The 26184-nt window shown below is 38.1% G+C and overlaps 2 protein-coding genes across 4 annotated transcripts in view; one reads left to right on the top strand and one right to left on the bottom strand.

The window, feature by feature from the left end:
• LOC138853882 (DNA repair protein XRCC2-like) overlaps positions 1-8624 on the top strand; it is a 69274-nt gene extending 60650 nt beyond the window's left edge. For all 3 annotated transcript variants that reach the window (XM_070093439.1, XM_070093440.1, XM_070093441.1), the window contains exons 2-3: positions 2321-2395; positions 7127-8624. In XM_070093439.1, coding sequence (XP_069949540.1) covers positions 2321-2395; positions 7127-8247 — 1196 coding nt within the window. In that variant the 3' untranslated portion in view covers positions 8248-8624. The remainder of the gene's footprint in view (positions 1-2320; positions 2396-7126) is intronic.
• LOC128695724 (peroxisomal membrane protein 11C-like) overlaps positions 1-26184 on the bottom strand; it is a 342218-nt gene that overhangs the window by 136367 nt on the left and 179667 nt on the right. The window lies entirely within an intron of this gene.

The raw sequence follows: 26184 nt of genomic DNA, 5'->3' as shown, positions 1-26184 counted from the left end.
TGTTATCTAGTATTTTTATACTACTCATCTCACCCTAGATTAAGACTAAAAATGTTTAAAAGGAAATAATGTGTATTTTACTTTTTTACTATTTTTTAATGCCTAGTTCTATTGCTAACTTAATATATGTTAGTGTAAACTCATTATCTAGTATTTCTATGCATTTATAAGTGGAAAAAAAGGTGTTCCACTTTACGGCAGTAGCCTTGAACCTAACCTGCCATATAAGTGGGTCCCTACTGTACAAAACATTAAACTCCCATGTAAACCCTCCACTAAAGCTATTCCTTGACAGTTACAACAGAATGCACAGTCAGAATACAAGGCATAAGGTGCTTTTCAACACCCCTCGAGTCAGTCTCTCACTATGCAAGAAAGCGATGCACATAAAGGGCCTGAAGATCTGAAACTCGCTACTGCAACAGGTCAAGGATCCCCTGACAACTTATAAATTTAGGACTTTGCTAAAAAATCATCTTAAGAAAGAGAGGTTTTGTTTGGATTTTTAACCCCGGAGGGTTAGCCACCCAGGATAACCCAAGAAAGTCAGTGCGTCATCGAGGACTCTCTAACTTATTTCCAGTGGGGTCCTCAATCTTGTCCCCCAAGATGCGACCCACCCAGTCGACTAACACCCAGGTACCTATTTGCTGCTAGGTGAACAGGACAACAGGTGTAAGGAAACGTGTCGAAATGTTTCCACCCGTCAGGAATCGAACCCGGGCCCTCCGTGTGTGAAGTGGGAGCTTTAGCCACTAGGCCACCGGGCCTGGTGGCTAATTAGTTTTATTATGTGACCTCTAGGCTTTTAATTCTGCCAATTAATAAAATATTACCAACTGCACCATTACTTGTAAGGTAGATTTTGTGTGCAATTTCAAGATTATTTTTACCGAACTCTACTCCACCTTACTACCTCACATTTGTATTAATTTTAAATAAGTTTGTAAAACAGTTAACCACTACCTCTTGTATAGTTTGAACCCTTTCAAGGTTTCTGACGTACTAGTACGGCTTATGCACCAGGGTTATTGATGTACTAGAACACCTAAATTCTAGCGCCTTCAAATCTAGTGAGAGAAAGCTGGTAGGCCTACATATGAAAGAATGAGTCTTATGTGGTCAGTGTGCACAGTATAAAAAAATCCTGGAGCACATAGTGCGTAATGAGGAAAAAAAACTCCAACCGTGTTTTTGGTTTAAAACAGTGACTTTGCAGTGTATTTTCGTATGGTATTTATGGTTGTATTCTAGTTTTTCTGGTCTCATTTTATAGAATGGAAGAAATATTACAGAAATTGAGATGATTTTGATTGGTTTCATAATGAAAAGTACCTTGAAATTGAGCTCAAAGTAGCAGAAATGTTCGATTTTTACCAAATTTCAAAAGTAAACAAATCATGCCAAGCGTCCAATACATGTCAACTGGTGAGTCTAATATTCTTCCACTAGTGCACTGACATTACTTATACCATTTCTACAGCATTTCTAATGCAGTAGCCTGCATAACAGTAAATCTTCTATTTTTTGTGTGAATAAAAATTCTAAATGGAAAGCAAAAAGAGATGTAATAGGGACCTGGGGACGTGACTAATGAACAGAGAAAATGTTATATTAGTGCCAGGAATGTCTGTCTTGCTTATCCTGGACCCTATTTGGAAATTGGCATCTTCTGAAATTTGTGAAATTGGCAAAATTGCCAATTTCTGACCACTTTATTGGATACTTGAAATCGGTACATGGGTGGTTTCTTTTACTCATTTGATAGAAAAAATGGAGTTCTAGTGAAATAGATATGATTTTTGTCGACTAGCATACTGAAATTGGCCGAAAATAGGGCTCAAAGTGGGTGAAATCGCGTAAACATTGTCGAGATCGCTAACTTCACATATGCCGGGTCACCATCTGGAGAAGACCCGGGCCGGAAGCACCGGCAAATCCCTAATGAATGAATGAATGCTAACTTTGCGAGAGCATAATTCCATAAGTTTGCCATCAAATTTCATACTTTTGGTGTCATTATGATCGGGAAAAGATTCTCTATCATTTCATAAGAAAAAATAATTTTTTTCTTTTGAAAAATTTTCGACCCTGAGAACGAGTTTAGGAGAAAGCCTCTCGACCCTGAAAGGGTTTAGTATAGTTACTATGTACTTATTATCTTGTCTAGTTTTAATTAGTTACTATGTATTAGGATTGGTCTGCCCAAAATGCCTCGGCATGATAGTGGCTATCTTTGTACTTAGCAAATCAAAACTGTAATTACACATTGTAACTTTTACAAAGAAATAAACTTTATCTTATCTATCTTATCTTGCAGATGAAGTGAGCATAATGAGTTACTCATCACCATGGAGACCTAAAACACTCACCAGTCCAGCTCATACTGCAGGTGGTAAGTTATTGTTTGCCTGTATTATGGTTTGTACAGCCTCTCTTCACTTAACGACTTACTCATTTACCGACGACTCGAACTTATGACGGGCTCTCTGAACAATATGCATACCTAAATAATGTATATTAAAGCTGATTTCCTCTATACTGTGTTTTACAATATACAGAACATTACTGTATAAACATTTAAAAATATAGTGGTCCCTCGTTTTTCGTAATTAATCCGTTCCTGGAGGAGCTACTATAAACGAAATTTACGATTTGCGAATCAATTTTCCCCATAAGAAATAATGTAAATACAATTAATTCGTTCCTGACACCCAGAAGTATTAAAACAAAAAAATTTTTTACATGAAATATACATATAGTACATAAACAATACAATGGCAAATGATGAATGAAACATTAACAGCATAACACTTGCCTTTATTGGAGATTCTTCTTAGTGTATTGGAGACTGGAGGAGGAGAGAGATTGGATTGTTTACAGTTTGGAAGGGGAATCCCCTTCCAGCAACACCTCAGGTTCCAATTGCTTCTCAGGGGTTGCTTCTCTTCTCTGTTTCTTAATGCCACTAGGACCACCTTGAGAGTCACTCTAGTCCTGTCTCGCAAAGTAACTGTGGAGAGAGCTCTGTTTCTGGCGTCTCTTTAACACTTCCCTAAAATGGCCCAAGACTTTGTCACTGTACATATTTCTCACCTTTTTTACCACAGGCTTGGCACTAGGAGCTTTCTTTGGAGCCATGGTAGCTTATTTAGTAATTGCAAGCACTAAAATGAGTGAAATATTATGAAATATTTCATAGCACTTGAGGGGACCTTCACTCACTGGTAAACAATGCCAGAGTGGCTGGGTAGGGAGGCCGCCCCGGCTCACACCGTGCGTACGCGTCCTGGACGAACTACTATTCGCGAGTCAACCTATGAAAAGCGAGTCCATGTTTATACGAAAATACCCCTATGATTGGCGGAATTTACGATTGCCGAGAACTATGAAAAGTGAGGGACCACTGTATACTAAAAATGTTATAAATGGTGCAAAGGTGACAAAACAATATCAAAGATGGTTGACATAAACCCACTACCATTATAGTATGCTCCTCACTTAGCAATGAATTCATTTACTGACGTGATCTTAGGAGCAGAACTCTGTCATTAACCCCTTAACTGTCCAAACATAGTTCTATGTTTTTGCCACTAGCCCTCCAAACGTAAATCTACGTTTTATTTTTCCTTCATCCAAATTTGACATGATTGGCCTGAGATGCCTTAACACTGAGTGTTAAGACCCAGCTAGAGCAGACAGCATGGCAGACACCAAGAATTCACTGATATCATGTTACATTAACACTCCCCTTTTAAGAGGAGAGTGATGTTCACCCAGAGTTTAGTGGCTTTGAGGTGGATGTGGCCACAAGTGGTCGTGGAAATATCAAAAACCTCGATAATAAGCCATGTGCAACATTTGTGCAACATCCTTTCAATTTTAGTACCACTGGTAGTGTCATCCTACGTAAAGCTTTTGATACAGTTGACCATGACTTGCTCCATATAAAATTGTCGCACTATGGTATAAGAGGGCACTCCCTCAACTACCTAAAGTCTTACCTCAGTAACAGAAGCCAATATGTGTACACAAATGGGGCAAACTCTTCAGCACAGCCAATTACAGTTGGTGTCCCACAGGGAAGTGTCCTAGGCCCTCTTCTCTTTCTTATATACATAAATGACCTACCAAATGCATCGCAACTACTCAAGCCCACACTATTTGCAGATGACACTACATACGTCTTCTCTCACCCGAGCCTGGTCACGCTAGCCAATACTGTAAATACTGAATTACAGAAAATATCTACCTGGATGAGTGCTAACACACTTACTCTAAACATTGACAAAACCTACTTCATTCAGTTTGGTAACAGAGCTACAGATGTCCCTCTTAACATAAAGATAAACGGATCACCTATCACAAAACTCACAGAGGGAAAATTCTTAGGAATCCACCTTGATAATAGACTCAAATTTCAAACACATATACAACAAATTTCCCCAAAAAATTCCAAGACCGTAGGCATACTATCGAAGATACAGTACTATGTTCTACAGTCAGCCCTCCTGGCCCTATATCACTCACTTATTTACCCCTATCTCACCTATAGAATTTGTGCATGGGGCTCAACAACAATAAACCATCTCAGACCATTAATTACCCAACAAAAGGCTGCAGTCAGAATGATAACAAATTCCCACTACAGGCAGCACACTCCACCAATATTCAAAACTCTAAACCTACTTACCATTCAAAGCATCCATACTTATTACTGCACCTACTACATTCATAGAACACTTAATTCTGATATAAACCCTCCCCTCAAACGTCTCCTTACCAACCTCAACAGAACACACGACCATAACACAAGGCACAGATCACTCTTTGATGTTCCTCGAGTCCATCTCACGCTATGCAAAAACTCAATGCACATAAAAGGCCCTAAAATCTGGAATTCATTACCTGCGAATATAAAAGAAACACTGTTTATAAATCTCAAAAATCACTTACTCACCTTCAACTAAATAAATACTGAATAATTGTATCTCATAAATTGTATCTCGTAAATGTTTCTCATTATTGTATCTCATAAATGTCTTACCTGTGACCCAATCAAATTTTATTTTTTAATTACATTACCTAACAGAATACTCCATTCTACTGAATGCTCAGCAACACAGTAAGTGACCATATGACCTGTCTTTGTAATACTCATTTGTGCTAAATTGTTATCTGTTTACAATAATGTATTTACCACTGAATATATCATTGCTTAGTTAATCTTAAGTTAATTTTAAGCCTGCTCATAATGCTCTGCATACAAGGGGCTTTGGCATGTTGCACTGTAATGACTTTGTACTTCACTGTATCATGTTCAAATTAATAATAAATAAATAAATAAATAAATCCTGCCATAATGTCCTATAACTTATGCCCTAAGTAAAAAGAAACATTTCTGGAATATATAATATGTGTTCGGCTGGCTGGCTGGCTGGCTGGCTGGCTGGCTGGCTGGCTGGCTGGCCGGCTGGCCGGCTGGCCGGCTGGCCGGCTGGCCGGCTGGCCGGCCGGCTAGTAGCAGAAATGTTTGATTCTTTGCTGTGTTCAAGAGTAAACACATGATGTCACCGTCTAATACCTGTCCGAATAGCCATTCCAATATGCAGTCATGAATGGGTTTACATTATTTACACTGTAGTTTAATGGCAAATAATGAACAAACAAAACACTCACCACACTGAGTGGTGGGAGGGCTGGCTGCCAGTTGCGGGGGTCGAAGGGAGGGTAGTAGGGATCCCAGTGGTTGAGGAAGTGGTGGAGTCTGTGGTATTTAATAACATACATGTTATTAAAGCATAACATGTATATATTTAGTACAATTTACGACGTTTTCATGTATGTTATGATTGTTCATGGTTCAACAAGTTAAGGAAGCAGTATTGTATTATATTTCCCTACAATATATTGGGGCACCAAACATTCGCGATTTTTCAACATTCGCGAGGCTCTTGATCCCCTAACCCTTGCGAATGTTGAGGGAGACCTGTAGTGTGCCGGATTAGTGAATTTGCCGGATTACTGAGTGGTTAGGTTAGAATACGCTTAATTAACCTATCAATAGAGACTCTGCTACATCTTCCTCATTTTCATAACTGCTTTCTCCTCCATTGGCTTGCTGCTGTGTATCTACAACCATCTGCACAATATCTGAGTCAATATAATGATGAAATTCGAGTCAATATAATGATTTAAGTCAGCATAATAATGAAATTTGAAATTATGCTAGCCAAAATTAGTGCTGGATTACTGATGGAACCGGATAACTGATTGCCGGATTAGTGATGGTCGACCTGTAATTTTTATTTTTTTTTTTTAAATTTCGACCCTGAGAACAAGTTTAGGAGAGGGCCTCTTGACCCTGAAAGGGTTAATGCTTTTAGTTTTGTTCCTTTTTCTCTTTGTAGATGGCAGACCTACTGAAAGTTCAACTTGTGTAAGGTTTCAATAATAATGAAACACCTTAATATAATTATTTTATTTTCAACTCTTGCTGAAATGAATATTTTTTTTTTCAGGGCCAGCACTAAATGTGTCAACATTCGCGAGGCTCTTGATCCCCTAACCCTCGCGAATGTTGAGGGAGACCTGTAGTGTGCCGGATTAGTGAATTTGCCGGATTACAGAGTGGTTAGGTTAGAATACGCTTAATTAACCTATCAATAGAGACTCTGCTACATCTTCCTCATTTTCATAACTGCTTTCTCCTCCATTGGCTTTCTGCTGTGTATCTACAACCATCTGCACAATATCTGAGTCAATATAATGATGAAATTCGAGTCAATATAATGATTTAAGTCAGCATAATAATGAAATTTGAAATTATGCTAGCCAAAATTAGTGCTGGATTGCTGATGGAACCGGATAACTGATTGCCGGATTACTGATGGTCGACCTGTAATTTTTTTTTTTTTTTTTTAAATTTCGACCCTGAGAACAAGTTTAGGAGAGGGCCTCTCGACCCTGAAAGGGTTAATGCTTTTAGTTTTGTTCCTTTTTCTCTTTGTAGATGGCAGACCTACTGAAAGTTCAACTTGTGTAAGGTTTCAATAATAATAATCAAACACCTTAATATAATTATTTTATTTTCAACTCTTGCTGTAATGAATATTTTTTTTTTCAGGGCCAGCACTAAATGTGTCCAGTGAGTCAGGCATAGCTCTTTTAGCTCGGCTTGTGGCTAGACCTAGTCTCAGTGATCTGGACTCCTATCTGTTCCCGGGAGGTCCCCAACCAGGTGATGTTATTGAAGTAACCGGCAACATGAATTATGGCAAATCATCGTTGGGTCTCCATTTGGTGGTGTCCGTGCTTCTGCCTCGCACCTGGAGAGGAATTAACATTGGAGGCTGTGGTGGGGGTGTAGTGTTTGTTGACAGTGATTTGCACTTCAGCATCTTACATTTGGAAAACATGTTGCAAAGGAAAGTTAAGAAAATACTGAAAATGTGCAAGGATGCCATGAAGAGAAAAAAGAGTGGTTATAGTTTTGACAAGAGACTAATTGATGATGAAAACAGTATACAAGAACTCCTGCACTTTGATAAGATGAATTTTAAGAATGAGATAGATAATTTTGTTAAAACCTGTCTTAAGTCATTCTTTTATTTAAAGTGCACAGATAGTTCACAATTTGCTATTACTTTATTAACTATGGATGAGCTTTTGTTGAACAAAAGCAATATTTCACTCATAGTAATTGACAGCATTTCTGCCTATTATTGGTATGATCGAGCATATAGATCTGAATCTTGGTATAAACTTGAACAATACTACAGTAAAATATGGAAGGTGTTTATTGGCCATGTAAAAAGGCACAAACTTGTACTGTTTTCCACAAGACAATCGCTCTTCCAGAAGCGACCAGCATATGACGACTGTCAGACCAAGTCTTTGAATCATGCAGAAGAGGAGGAGTCTGAGGAAGGCATGACTGAGTATGAGTACATGGGAAGAGAGTGGGCCAGCCATGTAACTTGCAGGATTCATCTGTCCATGTTCAACATGAATGACACGTCATTTCCTCTTAGTGATCAAAACCCCAAAAGTTGTGTTACTGTTGAAAATTTAGGTAGTTCACCAGGCACTGCATCAGTCGGTGGTGTTGCTAAAATATCTGAACCTGCAGTGATATCAGATGATTGTAGGCAAATGTACACTGCAGAAGTGAGTAAAAATGGTAAGAAACATAAACTGGTATTTACAATTCATGAAGATGGGCTCAAGTGGAGCCCTCCTCTATAATGTTACTCAGAAGCCTTGGGTCAAGGCATTTATGTAATGCTGTTTTTAAACTGTGACGACATACTGTTATATATAGTATGTTTTAGACTGGCTTTGATTTAAAATGGTCAAAGTATGAACCATACCATATTTGTATTAATATCAGCTCTCATTATTTTTTGCAATTCTAAATTTTTTAGTGCATTTCATATTAGTAATTCTCTGATTAAATTAAATCAGATAATTACATGTTTTATTCTCCATGGGGAAGTGGAACAGAATTCTCACTCCGTAAGCCATGAATGTCATAAGAGGCGACTAAAATGCCGGAAGCAAGAGGCTAGTAACACCTTCTGTATACATTACTAAAGTCAAAACGAGAAACTTTTGTTTTTCTTTTTGGGCCACCCTGCCTCAGTTGGATATGGCTGGTTTGTTGAAAGAAGAAGAATTACATGTTTTATTCTGAAAGTTATTTGTATTAGCCCTTTCAGGGTTGACAGGCCCTCTGAGAGACTTGTTCTCAGGGTCACCCAAATTTCAAAAAAAAAAAAATATTTTTTCTTATGAAAAGGTAGAGAATCTTTTCCTTAACATAATGACACCAAAAGTAAGAAATTTTATGGAAAACTTACGGAATTATGCTCTTGCGAAGTTAGCGGTCTTGACGATGTTTACACATCGGCAATTTTGCCCACTTTGAGCCCTATTTTCGGCCAATTCCACTGTACTAGTCGACAAAAATCATGAATATTTCGCTAGAACTCCATTTTTTCTATCGAATGAGTGCAAGAAACCACACATTTACCAATTTCAACTATCCAATACAGTGGTCAGAATTTAGCAATTGTGCCAATTTCACACAAATTTCAAAAGATGCCAATTTCTAAATAGGGTCCAGAATAAACAAGAAAGACAGTCCTGGCACTAAAATGACATTTCATCCGTTCATTAGTCACGTCCCAATGCCCCTCTTACATTCTTTTGCTTTCCATTTTGAATTTTTATTCTCACAAAAAATAGAAGATTTACTGTTATGCAGACTACTGCATTAGTGTAAAAATTGGTATAAATAATATGTTGATTTAATTAGGTCCTTTCTTTTATCATATGAATGAAATCTGATCATAATACTGTGTCTACTACCATGTTTTCCTAGCAAACGTGTTTCTTTGATTTCATTGTTTTGCAGGATAACTTTTACGTGGTCATGTATTATCCTGACAGTAGTATCTTTGCACTGAGCTTGGGTTATGTCACTAGGAATGTGTGGGCTGTTTATTTTATAACTGCATCAGACAACTTATCTTGTTCAGTTTTGTCATTTTGGAAATCAAGGTATTCATTCAATCGAGTGTGCATGTTCTGATTCCAGACCTTGATTGCTTCTTCATCCTTCATATTTAGGGTTGTTATTTGCTCAATGTGACTGTCTATAGCTGTTTTCAGAGTATTTTCTGTGTCAGCACTTCCCAATGTAATCTTCTCTTCAAGGTTTTGGATCTTGTTCTCGAGGTTGGTTATCTTGGATTCGTGTCTCGCAAGTGTTGCTTTAATATCTTTGTTTTCATTTTCTAGAGCGACGATGTAGTCCCTGATATTGTCAGGAATAATCATACCCGGGTAATCATGAGTGAATCCTTTGAAGGGAGTGGAGTTATAGGGGGAGTCAGCCATGTTTGTTGTTGATGTTCCCTGGGCGGTGGTGAGGGGGGTTGATGATACACCGGCATCCTGCTGGGTAGACAAGTTGAGTTGTAGAGGCCTTGGTGTTATTCTTTTGTTACTGCTGTTGTTTCCTCTGTGATTTCCTTTCATAGTATCACTAAAGTAGATACTGTGAAGCTATGGAGGAGAAGGCTTTATTTCCCTGAGCTTGGGTTAAGTGATCGTCTGGCAGTGGAGGGGGTGCTTGGGTTAGCAGGGCTGTCTTCCTTAGATCTTCTATTTTGTCAAGATTTGGGTTACATTCTTAGTATTCTTGGGCCATTTTGTGGTCTATGTGGGTTCATGTAGTTGTACTGATTGTGAAAAGGATTTAGGAGTTCTGGTTGGCAGTAATCTAAAACCAAGACAAAGTGCATTAGTGTTCGCAATAAAGCTAACAGAATTCTTGGCTTCATATCTAGAAGTATAAATAATAGAAGTCCTCAGGTTGTTCTTCAACTCTATATATCCTTGGTTAGGCCTCATTTAGACTGCTGCTCAGTCCTGGTCACCGTATTACAGAATGGATATAAATGCTCTGGAAAACGTACAGAGGAGGATGACAAAGATGATCCCATGTATCAGAAATCTTTTCTGTGAGGATAGACTGAGGGCCCTGAATCTGCACTCTCTCGAAAGGTGTAGAATTAGGGGGGATATGATCAAGGTGTATAAATGGAAAACAGGAATAAATAAAGGGGATGTAAATAGCATGCTGAAAATTTCCAGCCAAGACAGGACTCGCAGCAATGGTTTAAAGTTGGAAAAATTCTGATTCAGGAAGGATATAGGAAAGCACTGGTTTGGTAATAGAGTTGTGGATGAGTGGAACAAACTCCCAAGTACAGTTATTCAGGCTAAAACGTTGTGTAGTTTTAAAAATAGGTTAGATAAATACATGAGTGGGTGTGGGTGAGTGTGAGTTGGACCTGACTAGCTTGTGCTGCTGGGTCTGGTGCCATGCTCCTTCCTTGAGTGGAGGTGGCAATCAGCAAGGAAGACTAACCTCAGGTTGGGTCTTCGAGGGTAGAAGAACCCTTTATTCCTTAACTGTCCAAACATAGATCTACGTTTTATATTTCTTGCCTTCAAATTTGGCACAATTGGCCTGAGATGCCCGGTCAGTATAGAATGGGTCTTAACACTTGGTGTGTGCATTATTAAAAAAATCTGGGACCACTTACAATCTTGTGGGAGCGCCAGTTCAACTGACCACTAGCTAAAGCAAACAGCATGGCAAACACCAGGAATTCACTGATGTAATGTCATATTAACTCTCCCCTTTTAAGAGGAAAGTGATGCTGACCCTGAGTTTAGCGGCTTTGCGATGGATGTGGCCACAAATAGTTGAGGAAATACAAAAAACGTCAATAATAATCCATATGCAACATTTGTGCAACATTCTGTCATTTTTTATACCACTTGTAGCATCATCCTGCCAGAAGGTCCTATAACCTTTTTATTTATTTATTTATTTATAATTTGAGCACACTTACAGAGGTACAAAAAAAATACAGATAAGAGCAGCATGCCAAAGCCACTTATACTATGCATAGCATTACGGGCTGGCTTAAAATTAACTTAAGATTAACTAAGCAATGATGAAATCAGTGAAAAACATTAATGTAAACTGATTACTATAAAGCACAAGTGAGTATTACAAAGACAGGTCATATGGTTGCATGCATTGTTATAAATTCAGTAGAATGGAGTATTCTGTTAGGTAGTGTATTTAAAAAATAATAAAGTTAGATTGGGTTTTAGGTTTAACATTTATTTATTTATTTATTTATAATTTGAGCACACTTACAGAGGTACAAAAAAAAAAAAAATACAGATAAGAGCAGCATGCCAAAGCCACTTATACTATGCATAGCATTACGGGCTGGCTTAAAATTAACTTAAGATTAACTAAGCAATGATGAAATCAGTGAAAAACATTAATGTAAACTGATTACTATAAAGCACAAGTGAGTATTACAAAGACAGGTCATATGGTTGCATGCATTGTTGTAAATTCAGTAGAATGGAGTATTCTGTTAGGTAGTGAATTTAAAAAATAATAAAGTTAGATTGGGTTTTAGGTTTAACATTTATGTGATATAATTGTGAGAAACATTTAAGATATACAATTTATAAGGTTCAGTTATTCAGTATTTATTTGGTTTTGGGTGAGTAAGTGATCTTTGAGAAGAGACTTGAATTTATAAACAGGTAGTGTTTCTTTTATATTAACAGGTAATGAATTCCAGATTTTAGGGCCTTTTATGTGCATTGAGTTTTTGCATAGCGTGAGATGGACACGAGGAATATCAAAGAGTGATCTGTGCCTTGTGTTATGGTCATGTGTTCTGTTGAGGTTGGCAAGGAGATGTTTGAGGGGAGGGTTAATATCAGAGTTGAGTGTTCTATGTATGTAATAGGTGCAGTAATAAGTATGGATGTTTTGTATGGTGAGTAGGTTGAGTGTATTGAATATTGGTGGAGTGTGCTGCCTGTAGTGAGAATTTGTTATCATTCTAACTGCAGCCTTTTGTTGGGTAATTAGTGGTCTGAGATGGTTACTTGTTGTTGAGCCCCATGCACAAATTCCATAGGTGAGATAGGGGTAAATAAGAGAGTGATATAGGGCCAGGAGGGCTGACTGTGGAGCATAGTACCGTATCTTCGATAGTATGCCTACAGTCTTGGAAATTTTCTTAGAAATTTGTTGTATATGTGTATGAAATTTGAGTCTATTATCAAGGTGGATTCCTAAGAATTTTCCCTCTGTTAGCTTTGTGATAGGTGATCCGTTTATCATTATGTTAAGAGGGACATCTGTAGCTCTGTTACCAAACTGAATGAAGTAGGTTTTGTCAATGTTTAGTGTAAGTTTGTTAGTACTCATCCAGGTAGATATTTTCTGTAATTCGGTATTTACAGTATTGGCTAGCGTGACTGGGCTCGGGTGGGAGAAGACGTATGTTGTGTCATCAGCAAATAGTGTGGGTTTGAGTAATTGAGAAGCATTTGGTAGGTCATTTATGTATAGGAGAAAGAGAAGAGGGCCAAGGACACTTCCCTGTGGGACACCAACTGTAATTGGTTGTGCAGAAGAGTTTGCCCCATTTGCGTACACATATTGGCTTCTGTTGCTGAGGTATGACTTGAGGTAGTTGAGGGAGTGCCCTCTTATACCATAGTGTGATAATTTTACGTGGAGCAAGTCATGGTCAACTGTATCAAAAGCTTTACGTAAGTCAATGAAGATCCCCAGTGGGACTTCTTTTTTCTCTATTGCAGTGTATATATGTTCTAGCATGTGTATAATAGCATCATTAGTATTTTTATTAGGCCTGAATCCAAATTGGCAGGGGTTGAGTATGTTTTGGGAGATAAGGTAGGAGTAGATTCGTTTATGAATTAATTTTTCGAAGATTTTTGAGAGAGGGTGTAAGTTGGATATTGGCCTATAGTTATTCAACTCTGTTTGGTCTCCTCCTTTGTGGATCGGGGTGACCCTTGCTATTTTGAGTACTGTAGGGAAGGTGGAGGATTCAATGGATTTGTTAAAGAGTGTTGCAATGATTGGTGATAGCACTTGTGACACTTTTTTGTATATAAAGGGTGGTAAGGTATTTAAATCTCCTGCCTTGTTTTTTAGTGCGTTGATAATAAGGGAGACTTCGTATGGGTTAGTCGGAGCTAGGAACAGTGTGTTCGGGTAGTTGCCGGTGAGGTAGTCATTTGGTGGGGTATCTGAGCTTGGGATTTTATTGGCAAGGTTTTGTCCTATAGTGGAGAAGAAATCATTGAGTCTGTTTGCTGTTTCTGTTGGTGGGAGTTGGGGTTCATCTGATTTTGCTAATTTTATTTCGCTATTTCGTGATATCTTTTTTGTTCCCAGAATTTCTGATAGGGTTTTCCAGGTCTTTTTTATATCACCTCGTAAGTTGGATAATCTGTTCTCATAATACAATTTTTTTGCCCTTCTTATCAGGCTGGTTAGGATTGACGAGTAACGTTTTGTTTGGTCTCTGGTTATGTGACCCATTCTGTACTGTTTTTCATATTGGTGTTTTGTATTTATGGATTTGAGAATGCTGGGTGTTAGCCAGGGACTGTTCAGTCTCTTAGCTGTCATCTGCTTAGTTTTTTTAGGGCAGTGCTTGTTATAGAGGTATTGAGTCTTTTTTAGAAAATTATTAATACATTCGTCAATATCTGTATTGATTTCTAGCTCAGTGTGCCAATCAATGTTTGCTAATGCTGTTGTGAAGTTATTAATGGCTGCCTCATTGTGAAGTCTGAAGGTGACTTTAGTAGTGTCTTGGGGTAATTTACCAAGAGTTGTTATGAGGAAAGTAGGGTAGTGGTCTGTGGTATTATCTGTAATTATGCCTGATTTTAAAGGGGATATGGTGTTGGTCCAGATGTGGTCAAGTAGGGAAACACTAGTCTCTGTAACTCTTGTAGGTTTTGTTACTGTTGGTAGCAACATACAGTTACTCATTGTGTTTGTGAATTCAGTAACGTGTGGGTCCTGGTCTTGCAGGAGATTTATATTGAAGTCACCTGAGAGTAGTAAGTGATCTTTGTTCATGCGTGCATCAGTTATCATACTTCCTAGGTTTTGACTAAATTGGCTAATGTTTGACTGTGGAACTCTGTAGATGTTTATCAATGTGAGAGGTTTTTGTAGGTATTTGGATTTGAATTTGGCTATTATATATTCCCCATGTTCATCTCTTGTGCAAGTATTAGTGATACATTCTAGTTGGTCTGAGTAGTATATGGCTGTGCCACCCCCTTGTTGGTCTGGCCTACAGTTGTGTATGGCTGTGTAACCAGGAATGGTATAGACATCTGTAGTATCAGGCTTTAGCCAGGTTTCAGTTAGTGTAATGATGGACATATTGGCATGTAAGGAATTTAGTAATGCTATGAGGTCATCGTAATGCTTGCTTAAAGATCTGATATTGTAGTTAAAGATAGTTATGTTGTTGTTGGCACTGAGAAGTGCCTTTGATTGTTCTGCAGTGTAGTAATTACAGTAACTGTTTGATTCATTTAAGTCATTAAATAAGAGGTTGGTATCTGGATCAATGCTTGTAATCATAAGATTTGTAGTGAATCTATAGTTAGAATTAAGTATAAAACAAAGTAAATAGTCTTAAGCTAAAAAATAGCACCTGAATTATTTAACAAATGTAAAATAATGAGCTAAGGTATTTTTTTTTTTTTTTTTTTTTTTTTTTAAGCTAAAATAAAGGAGACAATATAAAAGGGACTAGTACAAATAAAGTGATGATCAAATAATGGAGCTTGGGAATATGATAGTAGGTAGTACTATAAAATAAATGAGCTTTGGAATATAATGCCAAAATTGTGAACTTGTTCTACTTTAGCACCTGAGAATAGCACCTTGATTATTTTAACAATTGTGAATGTATAATTGTGATATAATTGTGAGAAACATTTAAGATATACAATTTATAAGGTTCAGTTATTCAGTATTTATTTGGTTTTGGGTGAGTAAGTGATCTTTGAGAAGAGACTTGAATTTATAAACAGGTAGTGTTTCTTTTATATTTACAGGTAATGAATTCCAGATTTTAGGGCCTTTTATGTGCATTGAGTTTTTGCATAGCGTGAGATGGACACGAGGAATATCAAAGAGTGATCTGTGCCTTGTGTTATGGTCATGTGTTCTGTTGAGGTTGGCAAGGAGATGTTTGAGGGGAGGGTTAATATCAGAGTTGAGTGTTCTATGTATGTAATAGGTGCAGTAATAAGTATGGATGTTTTGTATGGTGAGTAGGTTGAGTGTATTGAATATTGGTGGAGTGTGCTGCCTGTAGTGAGAATTTGTTATCATTCTAACTGCAGCCTTTTGTTGGGTAATTAGTGGTCTGAGATGGTTACTTGTTGTTGAGCCCCATGCACAAATTCCATAGGTGAGATAGGGGTAAATAAGAGAGTGATATAGGGCCAGGAGGGCTGACTGTGGAGCATAGTACCGTATCTTCGATAGTATGCCTACAGTCTTGGAAATTTTCTTAGAAATTTGTTGTATATGTGTATGAAATTTGAGTCTATTATCAAGGTGGATTCCTAAGAATTTTCCCTCTGTTAGCTTTGTGATAGGTGATCCGTTTATCATTATGTTAAGAGGGACATCTGTAGCTCTGTTACCAAACTGAATGAAGTAGGTTTTGTCAATGTTTAGTGTAAGTTTGTTAGTACTCATCCAGGTAGATATTTTCTGTAATTCGGTATTTACAGTATTGGCTAGCGTGACTGGGCTCGGGTGGGAGAAGACGTATGTTGTGTCATCAGCAAATAGTGTGGGTTTGAGTAATTGAGAAGCATTTGGTAGGTCATTTATGTATAGGAGAAAGAGAAGAGGGCCAAGGACACTTCCCTGTGGGACACCAACTGTAATTGGTTGTGCAGAAGAGTTTGCCCCATTTGCGTACACATATTGGCTTCTGTTGCTGAGGTATGACTTGAGGTAGTTGAGGGAGTGCCCTCTTATACCATAGTGTGACAATTTTACGTGGAGCAAGTCATGGTCAACTGTATCAAAAGCTTTACGTAAGTCAATGAAGATCCCCAGTGGGACTTCTTTTTTCTCTATTGCAGTGTATATATGTTCTAGCATGTGTATAATAGCATCATTAGTATTTTTATTAGGCCTGAATCCAAATTGGCAGGGGTTGAGTATGTTTTGGGAGATAAGGTAGGAGTAGATTCGTTTATGAATTAATTTTTCGAAGATTTTTGAGAGAGGGTGTAAGTTGGATATTGGCCTATAGTTATTCAACTCTGTTTGGTCTCCTCCTTTGTGGATCGGGGTGACCCTTGCTATTTTGAGTACTGTAGGGAAGGTGGAGGATTCAATGGATTTGTTAAAGAGTGTTGCAATGATTGGTGATAGCACTTGTGACACTTTTTTGTATATAAAGGGTGGTAAGGTATTTAAATCTCCTGCCTTGTTTTTTAGTGCGTTGATAATAAGGGAGACTTCGTATGGGTTAGTCGGAGCTAGGAACAGTGTGTTCGGGTAGTTGCCGGTGAGGTAGTCATTTGGTGGGGTATCTGAGCTTGGGATTTTATTGGCAAGGTTTTGTCCTATAGTGGAGAAGAAATCATTGAGTCTGTTTGCTGTTTCTGTTGGTGGGAGTTGGGGTTCATCTGATTTTGCTAATTTTATTTCGCTATTTCGTGATATCTTTTTTGTTCCCAGAATTTCTGATAGGGTTTTCCAGGTCTTTTTTATATCACCTCGTAAGTTGGATAATCTGTTCTCATAATACAATTTTTTTGCCCTTCTTATCAGGCTGGTTAGGATTGATGAGTAACGTTTTGTTTGGTCTCTGGTTATGTGACCCATTCTGTACTGTTTTTCATATTGGTGTTTTGTATTTATGGATTTGAGAATGCTGGGTGTTAGCCAGGGACTGTTCAGTCTCTTAGCTGTCATCTGCTTAGTTTTTTAGGGCAGTGCTTGTTATAGAGGTATTGAGTCTTTTTTAGAAAATTATTAATACATTCGTCAATATCTGTATTGATTTCTAGCTCAGTGTGCCAGTCAATGTTTGCTACTGCTGTTGTGAAGTTATTAATGGCTGCCTCATTGTGAAGTCTGAAGGTGACTTTAGTAGTGTCTTGGGGTAATTTACCAAGAGTTGTTATGAGGAAAGTAGGGTAGTGGTCTGTGGTATTATCTGTAATTATGCCTGATTTTAAAGGGGATATGGTGTTGGTCCAGATGTGGTCAAGTAGGGAAACACTAGTCTCTGTAACTCTTGTAGGTTTTGTTACTGTTGGTAGCAACATACAGTTACTCATTGTGTTTGTGAATTCAGTAACGTGTGGGTCCTGATCTTGCCGGAGATTTATATTGAAGTCACCTGAGAGTAGTAAGTGATCTTTGTTCATGCGTGCATCAGTTATCATACTTCCTAGGTTTTGACTAAATTGGCTAATGTTTGACTGTGGAACTCTGTAGATGTTTATCAATGTGAGAGGTTTTTGTAGGTATTTGGATTTGAATTTGGCTATTATATATTCCCCATGTTCATCTCTTGTGCAAGTATTAGTGATACATTCTAGTTGGTCTGAGTAGTATATGGCTGTGCCACCCCCTTGCTGGTCTGGCCTACAGTTATGTATGGCTGTGTAACCAGGAATGGCATAGACATCTGTACTATCAGGCTTTAGCCAGGTTTCAGTTAGTGTAATGATGGACATATTGGCATGTAAGGAATTTAGTAATGCTATGAGGTCATCGTAATGCTTGCTTAAAGATCTGATATTGTAGTTAAAGATAGTTATATTGTTGTTGGCACTGAGAAGTGCCTTTGATTGTTCTGCAGTGTAGTAATTACAGTAACTGTTTGATTCATTTAAGTCATTAAATAAGAGGTTGGTATCTGGATCAATGCTTGTAATCATAAGATTTGTAGTGAATCTATAGTTAGAATTAAGTATAAAACAAAGTAAATAGTCTTAAGCTAAAAAATAGCACCTGAATTATTTAACAAATGTAAAATAATGAGCTAAGGTAGTTTTTTTTTTTTTTTAAGCTAAAATAAAGGAGACAATATAAAAGGGACTAGTACAAATAAAGTGATGATCAAATAATGGAGCTTGGGAATATGATAGTAGGTAGTACTATAAAATAAATGAGCTTTGGAATATAATGGCAAAATTGTGAACTTGTTCTACTTTAGCACCTGAGAATAGCACCTTGATTATTTTAACAATTGTGAATGTATAAGCTAGGGTAGTTATATAAAGCTAAAATAAAGGAGAAAATATATAAGGGACTAAAATTAAGTAATGGTAAACAAAGTTAAATGGACAGATGGTCACTATGAAATAATATTGGTTTAGGAGTAAGATCTGATTTGTAATATTAGATAAATTGAGCAGTTTATTGCACAATAAAAGTAAAAAAAAAATGAGGTAGTTGGTACTAGCTAGCAAAAGATAGTTTTGGTACTTGCAAAAAAGTAATTGGAATATACACTAATTGCATACACAATGTAAAGTGACTAAAAAAACAAGTAGTGATAAACAAAATTAAATGGACAGGTAAGAAAAAATGAATATTATTAATTTGGAGTAAGATTTGACTTTTAATTTAAAATTATGAGCAATTAATAGCAGTAAGAAAGTTATAGAGTATTGGAGGTAGTTGGCATTAGCTAGTGATGAAAAATAATAAAAATAATAATGTACAATATAATAGTAACGTACACTATATGCACCACACGTATATATGTATTAAGGGCACTATCTAATCTGTTACAGAAATGTCAGCTTTTCTAAGGAAGGTAGAGAAATCATGTTCGTTTGAGATGGTATATTGTTGTCCTGTTGATGTTTTCCTTACTAGTATTTTCCCATCTCGCGTGAAACACTGATGTATTTTGTTTTCCTGTTTAAGTTTTCTCAGCCTGAACAGAAGGTTTTGACGTTTTTTTGTTAGACACTCATTTATGTACACTCCATTTTTCATTGTAATTGCTGATTTAATTAGGTCCTTTCTTTTATCGTATGAATGAAGTCGGATCATTATACTGTGTTTACTTCCTGGTTTTCCTAACAAACGTGTTTCTTTGATTTCATTGTTTTGCACGATGACTTGTACGTGGTCCTGTATTATCCTGACAGCAGTTTCTTTGCACTGAGCTTGTGTTATGTCACTAGGAATGTGTGGACTGTTTATTATAACTGCATCAGACAACTTATCTTGTTCAGTTTTGTCGTCTTGGAAATCAAGGTATTCATTTAGTCGAGTGTGCATGTTCTGATTCCAGTCCTTGATTGCTTCTTCAACCTTCATATTTATTGTTGTTATTTGCTCAGTGTGACTGGCTATAGCTGCTTTTAGAGTATCTTCTGTGTCAACACTTCCCGATGTAATCTTCTCTTCAAGGTTTTGGATCTTATTCTCGAGGTTGGTTATCTTGGAATCTCGTCGCTCGAGTGCTGCTTTGATATCTTTGATTTCATTTTCTAGAGCAACGATGTAGTCCTTGATATTGTCAGGAATAATCGTACCTGAGTTATCATGGATGAATCCTTTGAAGGGAGTGGAGTTGGAGGGGGAGTCAGCCATGTTTGTTGTTGTTGTTCCCTGGGTGGCATCGGTGAGGGGGGTTGATGATACACTGGCGTCCTGCTGGGTAGACAAGTTGAGTTCTAGGGTCCTTGCTGTTATTCTTTTATTTCTGGTGTTGTGTCTTCTGCGATATCCTTTCATAGTATCACTGAAGTAGATACTGTGTAGCAATGGAGGAGAAGGCTTGTTTTCTCGGAGCTTGGGTTAAGTGGTTGTCTGGCAGCGGAGGCAGTGTTTGGGTTAGCAGGGCTGTCTTCCTTAGATCTTCTAATTTTGTCAAGATTTGGGTTACATTCTTAGTATTCTTGGGTCATGTTCTGGTCTACGTGGGTTCATGTAGTTGAACTTTCACTTAGGCCATCACAAGTTTTGATGGGCGATGTTTTTTGAGAAAGAAGAGCTGGTAGGATACCGTTGCTGCCGCTGCCGCTGCCGCTGCTAGGCCTATGCCCTAAGTAAAGAGAAACAATTCGGGAACATGTGTAATACATGTTTGGTAGGCCGGCTGGCTGGCTGGCTGGCTGGCTGGCTGGCTGGCCAGCTGTTGGGTGGGTGGGTGCCTGACTGGCTGATTGACCTTGGCTGTCTCTATCTCTGTCTATCCCTGTCTTACAGGTACACATAAATATAGTAGGTAGTAGGTTGGTAGACAGCAACCACCCAGGGAGGTACTACCATCCTGCCAGGTGATTGTGAAACAAACCTGTAACTGTTTTACATGATGGTAGGATTGCTGGTGTCTTTTTTTCTGTCTCATAAACATGCTGGATAACAGGTATATCTTGCTACTTCTACTTACACTTAGGTCACACTACACAGGCATGCACATGCATATATATATACATACACACATCTAGTGTTTTTCTTCTTTTTCTTAATAGCTCTTTTACGGAGGAAAATAATCTTTCCTCCGTAAGCAATGCCTGTTGTATGAGGTGACTAAAATACTGGGACCAATTTTTTTGGTAACCCCTTCTGTACATATTTACTAAAAATGAGAAGAAGAAAAACTTTATAAAACTGGGATACTTGAATGTGCGTGGATGTAGTGCGGATGACAAGAAAGAGATGATTGCTGATGTTATGAATAATAAGAAGTTGGATGTCCTGGCCCTAAGTGAAACAAAGCTGAAGGGGGTAGGCAAGTTTCAGTGGGGAGAAATAAATGGGATTAAGTCAGGAGTATCTGAGAGAGTTAGAGCTAAGGAAGGGGTAGCAATAATGTTGAAGGACCAGTTATGGAAGAAGAGGGAATATAAATGTGTAAATTCAAGGATTATGTGAATTAAAATAAGGGTCGGATGTGAAAAGTGGGTCATAATAAGTGTGTATGCACCTGGAGAAGAGAGGAGTGTAGAGGAAAGAGAGAGATTTTGGGAGATGTTTAGTGAATGTATAGGAACCTTTGAACCAAGTGAGAGTAATTGTGGCAGGGGACCTAAATGCTAAAGTAGGAGAAACATTTAGAGAGGGTGTGGTAGGTAAGTTTGGGGTGCCAGGTGTAAATGATAATGGGAGCCCTTTGATTGAACTTTGTATAGAAAGGGGTTTATTTATAGGTAATACATATTTTTAAAAATAAAAGAGGATAAATAAGTATACAAGATACCATGTAGGGCGTAATGACACTAGTTTATTGGACTATGTATTGGTAGATAAAAGACTGTTGAGTACACTTCAGGATGTACATATCTATAGAGGGAACACAGATATATCAGATCACTTTCTAGTTGTAGCTACAGTGAGAGTAAAAGGTAGATGAGATACAAGGAAAATAGAAGCAGCAAGTAAGAGAGGGGTGAAGGTGTAGAAACTAAAAGAGGAGGCAGTTAGGGTAAGATATAAACAACTATTGGATGATAGATGGGCTAGTGAGAGTACAGGCAATGGGGTCAAAGATGTATGGGGTAGGTTTAAGAATGTAGCGTTAGAGTGTTCAGCAGAAGTTTGTGGTTACAGGAAAGTGGGTACAGGAGGGAAGAAGAGCGATTGGTTGAATGATGTAAAGAGAGTAGTAAGGGAGAAAAAGTTAGCATATGAGAGGTTTTTACAAAGAAGTGATGCAAGGAGGGAAGAGTATATGGAGAGAAAAAGAGAGGTTAAGAGAGTGGTGAAGCAATGTAAAAAGAGAGCAAATGAGAGAGTGGGTGAGATGTTATTAACAAATTTTGTTGAAAATAAGAAAAAGTTTTAGAGTGAGATTAATAAGTTGAGGAAGCCTAGGGAACAAATGGATTTGACAGTTAAAAATAGGAGAGGAAAGGAGAGTTATTAGGAGAGTTAAAGGTATCGGGAAGATGGAGAGAATATTTTGAGGAATTGTTAACCGTTGATGAAGAGGAGGGGTGTTAATGTTGCAGTTTAAAAACTGTAGTGTAAAGCACCCTTCTGGCAAGACAGTGATGGAGTGAATGATGGTGAAAGTTTTTCTTTTTCGGGCCACCCTGCCTTGGTGGGAATCGGCCAGTGTGATAATAATATAAAAAAATGATGAAGATAGGGAAGCTGTGATTTCGTGTATAGGGCAAGGAGGAATAACATCTTGTAGGAGTGAGGAAGAGCCAGTTGTGAGTGTGGGGGAAGTTCGTGAGGCAGTGGGTAGAATGGAAGGGGAAAAGGCAGATGGGATTGATGGGATAAAGATAGAAATGTTAAAAGCAGGTGGGGATATAGTTTTGGAGTGGTTGGTGCTATTATTTAGTAAATGATTGGAAGAGGGTGAGGTACCTAGGGATTGGCAGAGAGCATGCATAGTTCCTTTGTATAAAGGCAAAGGGGATAAAAGAGAGTACAAAAATTATAGGGAATAAATCTGTTGAGTATACCTGGTAAAGTGTATGGTAGAGTTATTATTGAAAGAATTAAGAGTAAGCCGGAGAGTAGGATAGCAGATGAACAAGGAGGCTTTAGGAAAGGTAGAAGGTGTGTAGACCAAGTGTTTACAGTGAAACATATAGGTGAACAGTATTTAGATAAGGGTAAAGAGGTTTTTGTGGCATTTATGGATTTGGAAAAGGCATATGACAGGGTGGATAGGGGGCAATGTGACAGATGTTGCAGGTGTATGGTATAGGAGGTAGGTTACTGAAAGCTTTGAAGAGTTTTTATGAGGATAGTGAGGCTCAGGTATGAGTATGTAGGAGAGAAGGAGATTATTTCCCAGTAAAAGTAGGCCTTAGACAAGGATGTGTGATGTCACCATGGTTGTTCAATATACTGTATTTATAGATGGGGTTGTAAGAGAAATGAATGCAAGGGCCTTGACAAGAGGTGTGGAGTTAAAAGATAAAGAATCAAACACAAAGTGGGAGTTGTCACAGTTGCTCTTAGCTGATGAGAAGTTGCAGAGGTTGGTGGATGAATTTGGTAGGGTATGTAAAAGAACGAAATTAAAAGCGAATATATGAAAGAGTAAGGTGATGAGGATAACAAAAAGATCAGGTGATAAAAGACTGGATATCAGATTGGAGGGAGAGAGTATGGAGGAGGTGAATGTATTCAGACAGTATTTAGGAGTGGACATGTCAGCAGATCGGTCTATGAAGAATGAGGTGAATCATAGAATTGATGAGGGGAAAAAGGTGAGTGGTGCACTTCAGAGTCTATGGAGACAAAGAACTTTGTCCATGAAAGCAAAGGGGGGAATGTATGAGAGTATAGTTGTACCAACACTCTTATATGGGTGTGAAGCATGGGTGATGAATGTTGCAACAAGGAGGAGTCAATGGAGATGTCATGTCTTAGGGCAATGTGTCGTGTGAATATAATGCAGAGAATTCGTAGTTTGGAAATTAGGAGGTGTGGGATTACCAAAGCTATTATCCAGAGGGCTGAGGAGGGGTTGTTGAGGTAGTTCGGACATGTAGAGAGAATGGAACAAAACAGAATGACTTCAAGAGTGTATAAATCTGTAGGAGAGGGAAGGCGGGGTAGGGGTCGGCTTAGGAAGGGTTGGAGGGAGGGGGTAAAGGAGGTTTTGTGTGCAAGGGGCTTGGATTTTTAGCAGGCATGCGTAAGCCTATTTGATAGGAGTGAATGGAGATAAATGGTTTTTAATACTTGACGTGCTGTTGGAGTGTGAGCAAAGTAACATTTATGAAGGGATTCAGGGAAACCGGCAGGCCAAACTTGAGTCCTGAAGATGGGAAGTACAGTGTCTGCACTCTGAAGGAGGGGTGTTAACCCTTTCGGGGTTTCGGCCTTACTAGTACGGCTTATGCACCAGGGTTTTTGACGTACTAGTACGCATATATTCTAGGGCCCTCAAATCTAGCAAGAGAAAGCTGGTAGGCCTACATATGAAAGAATGGGTCTATGTGGTCAGTGTGCACAGTATAAAAAAAATCCTGCAGCACATAGTGCATAATGAGAAAAAAAAAACTGACCGTGTTTCTGGTTTAAAACAGCGACTTTGCACTGTATTTTCGTATGGTATTTATTGTTGTATTCTAGTTTTCCTGGTCTCATTGTATAGAATGGAAGACATGTTACAGAAATTGAGATGATTTTGACTGGTTTTACAATGAAAAGCACCTTGAAATTGAGCTCAAGGTAGCAGAAATGTTTGATTTTTACCAAAGTTCAAAAGTAAACAAATCATGCTAAGCGTCCAATACACGTCAACTGGTAAGTCTAATATTCTTTCACAAGTGCGTCAATATTATTTATACCACTTCTACACTAATGCAGTAGTCTGCATAACAGTAAATCTTATTTGTTTTGTGAGAATAAAAAATCAAGGTGGAAAGCAAAAGAAATGTAAGAGGGGCATTGGGACGTGACTAATGAACAGAGGAAATGTTATTTTAGTGCCAGGAATGTCTTTCTTGATTATTCTGGACCCTATTTGGAAATTGGCATCTTTTGAAATTTGTGTGAAATTGGGAAAATTGCTAAATTCTGACCACTTTATTGGATAGTTGAAATCGGTAAATGGGTGGTTTCTTGTACTCATTCAATAGAAAAAACAGAGTTCTAGTGAAATAGTTATGATCTTTGCCAACTAGTACACTGGAATTGGCCGAAAATAGGGCTCAAAGTGGGCAAAATCACAGATGCATAAACATCGTCGAGACCGCTAACTTCGCAAGAGCATAATTCCGTAAGTTTTCCATCAAATATTTCATACTTTTGGTGTCATTATGATCGGGAAAAGATTCTCTATCTTTTCATAAGAAAAAATAATTTTTTTTTTTTAAATTTTGGCCACCCTGAGAACAAGTCTCTGAGAGGGCCTGGCGACCCCCAAAGGGTTAATGTTGCAGTTTTATAACTGTAGTGTAAAGCACCCCTCTGGCAAAACAATGATGGAGTGAATGATGATGAAAATTTTTCTTTTTTTGGGCTACCCTGCCTTGGTGGGAATCGGCCAATGTGTTCAAACAAAAAAAAAAAATATAGTTATTATTCATAGTGTAAATTACTTAGGATAACCCAAAAGTGCTATACTGTGCTTGTAGATCTAAGGCATAATAAGCATGACTGGCAAGTAATACGCATTTTCACTTGTTCAGGAATCAGACGTGACGACTCTGCATCATGTGTAATACCTGTTGGTTCTTGAGCCACTCTCTGAGACAGGAAGACAGATAAGAAGAGACAGAGATAAACAAAGACAGAGCTAGACAGATAGACATACAGACATTTTTATGTGTAACAGTGAAAACAAATAAAGCCAAGGCAGAGCACGATCATCAAATGTCACTCCACTGCTGCACTGTCAGCAGTCGAGTGATGCTTGTCATACCTCCACATGTCCAAAACATTGCTGGGACCTATAAATACTATATACAGTAGACCCTCCCTTTTCGTTGATCTCCGTTATCACTGATTTCCGTTTTTGCTGAGTTTATTCATCAAAATATTGGTTCTGTTTTCGTCGATTTCCTCCATTTTCATCGATGGTATGGAACCTGTCCAGTGCCCAGTATGCACACAAAGCCACCTCCCACACACATTCCGAGGCAGTGTCGCATTGTTTCTCGGTGAGTGAATATATCCTGCAAGGACATACGAAACATTTCATAATAATCCATTGTTTTTGGCACCTGTTTATTGTGTGTGACTGCTAAATATGCCACCATGGCCCCAAACAAAGCTCCTAGTGCCAGTCCTTTGGTAAAGAAAGTGAGGAA

The sequence above is a fragment of the Cherax quadricarinatus genome, chromosome 42, assembly GCF_038502225.1.
Source record: "Cherax quadricarinatus isolate ZL_2023a chromosome 42, ASM3850222v1, whole genome shotgun sequence".
Classification (NCBI taxonomy): domain Eukaryota; kingdom Metazoa; phylum Arthropoda; class Malacostraca; order Decapoda; family Parastacidae; genus Cherax; species Cherax quadricarinatus.
The sequence above is the reverse complement of the archived record's forward strand: the minus strand, read 5'-3'. Positions and strand labels throughout refer to the sequence as shown.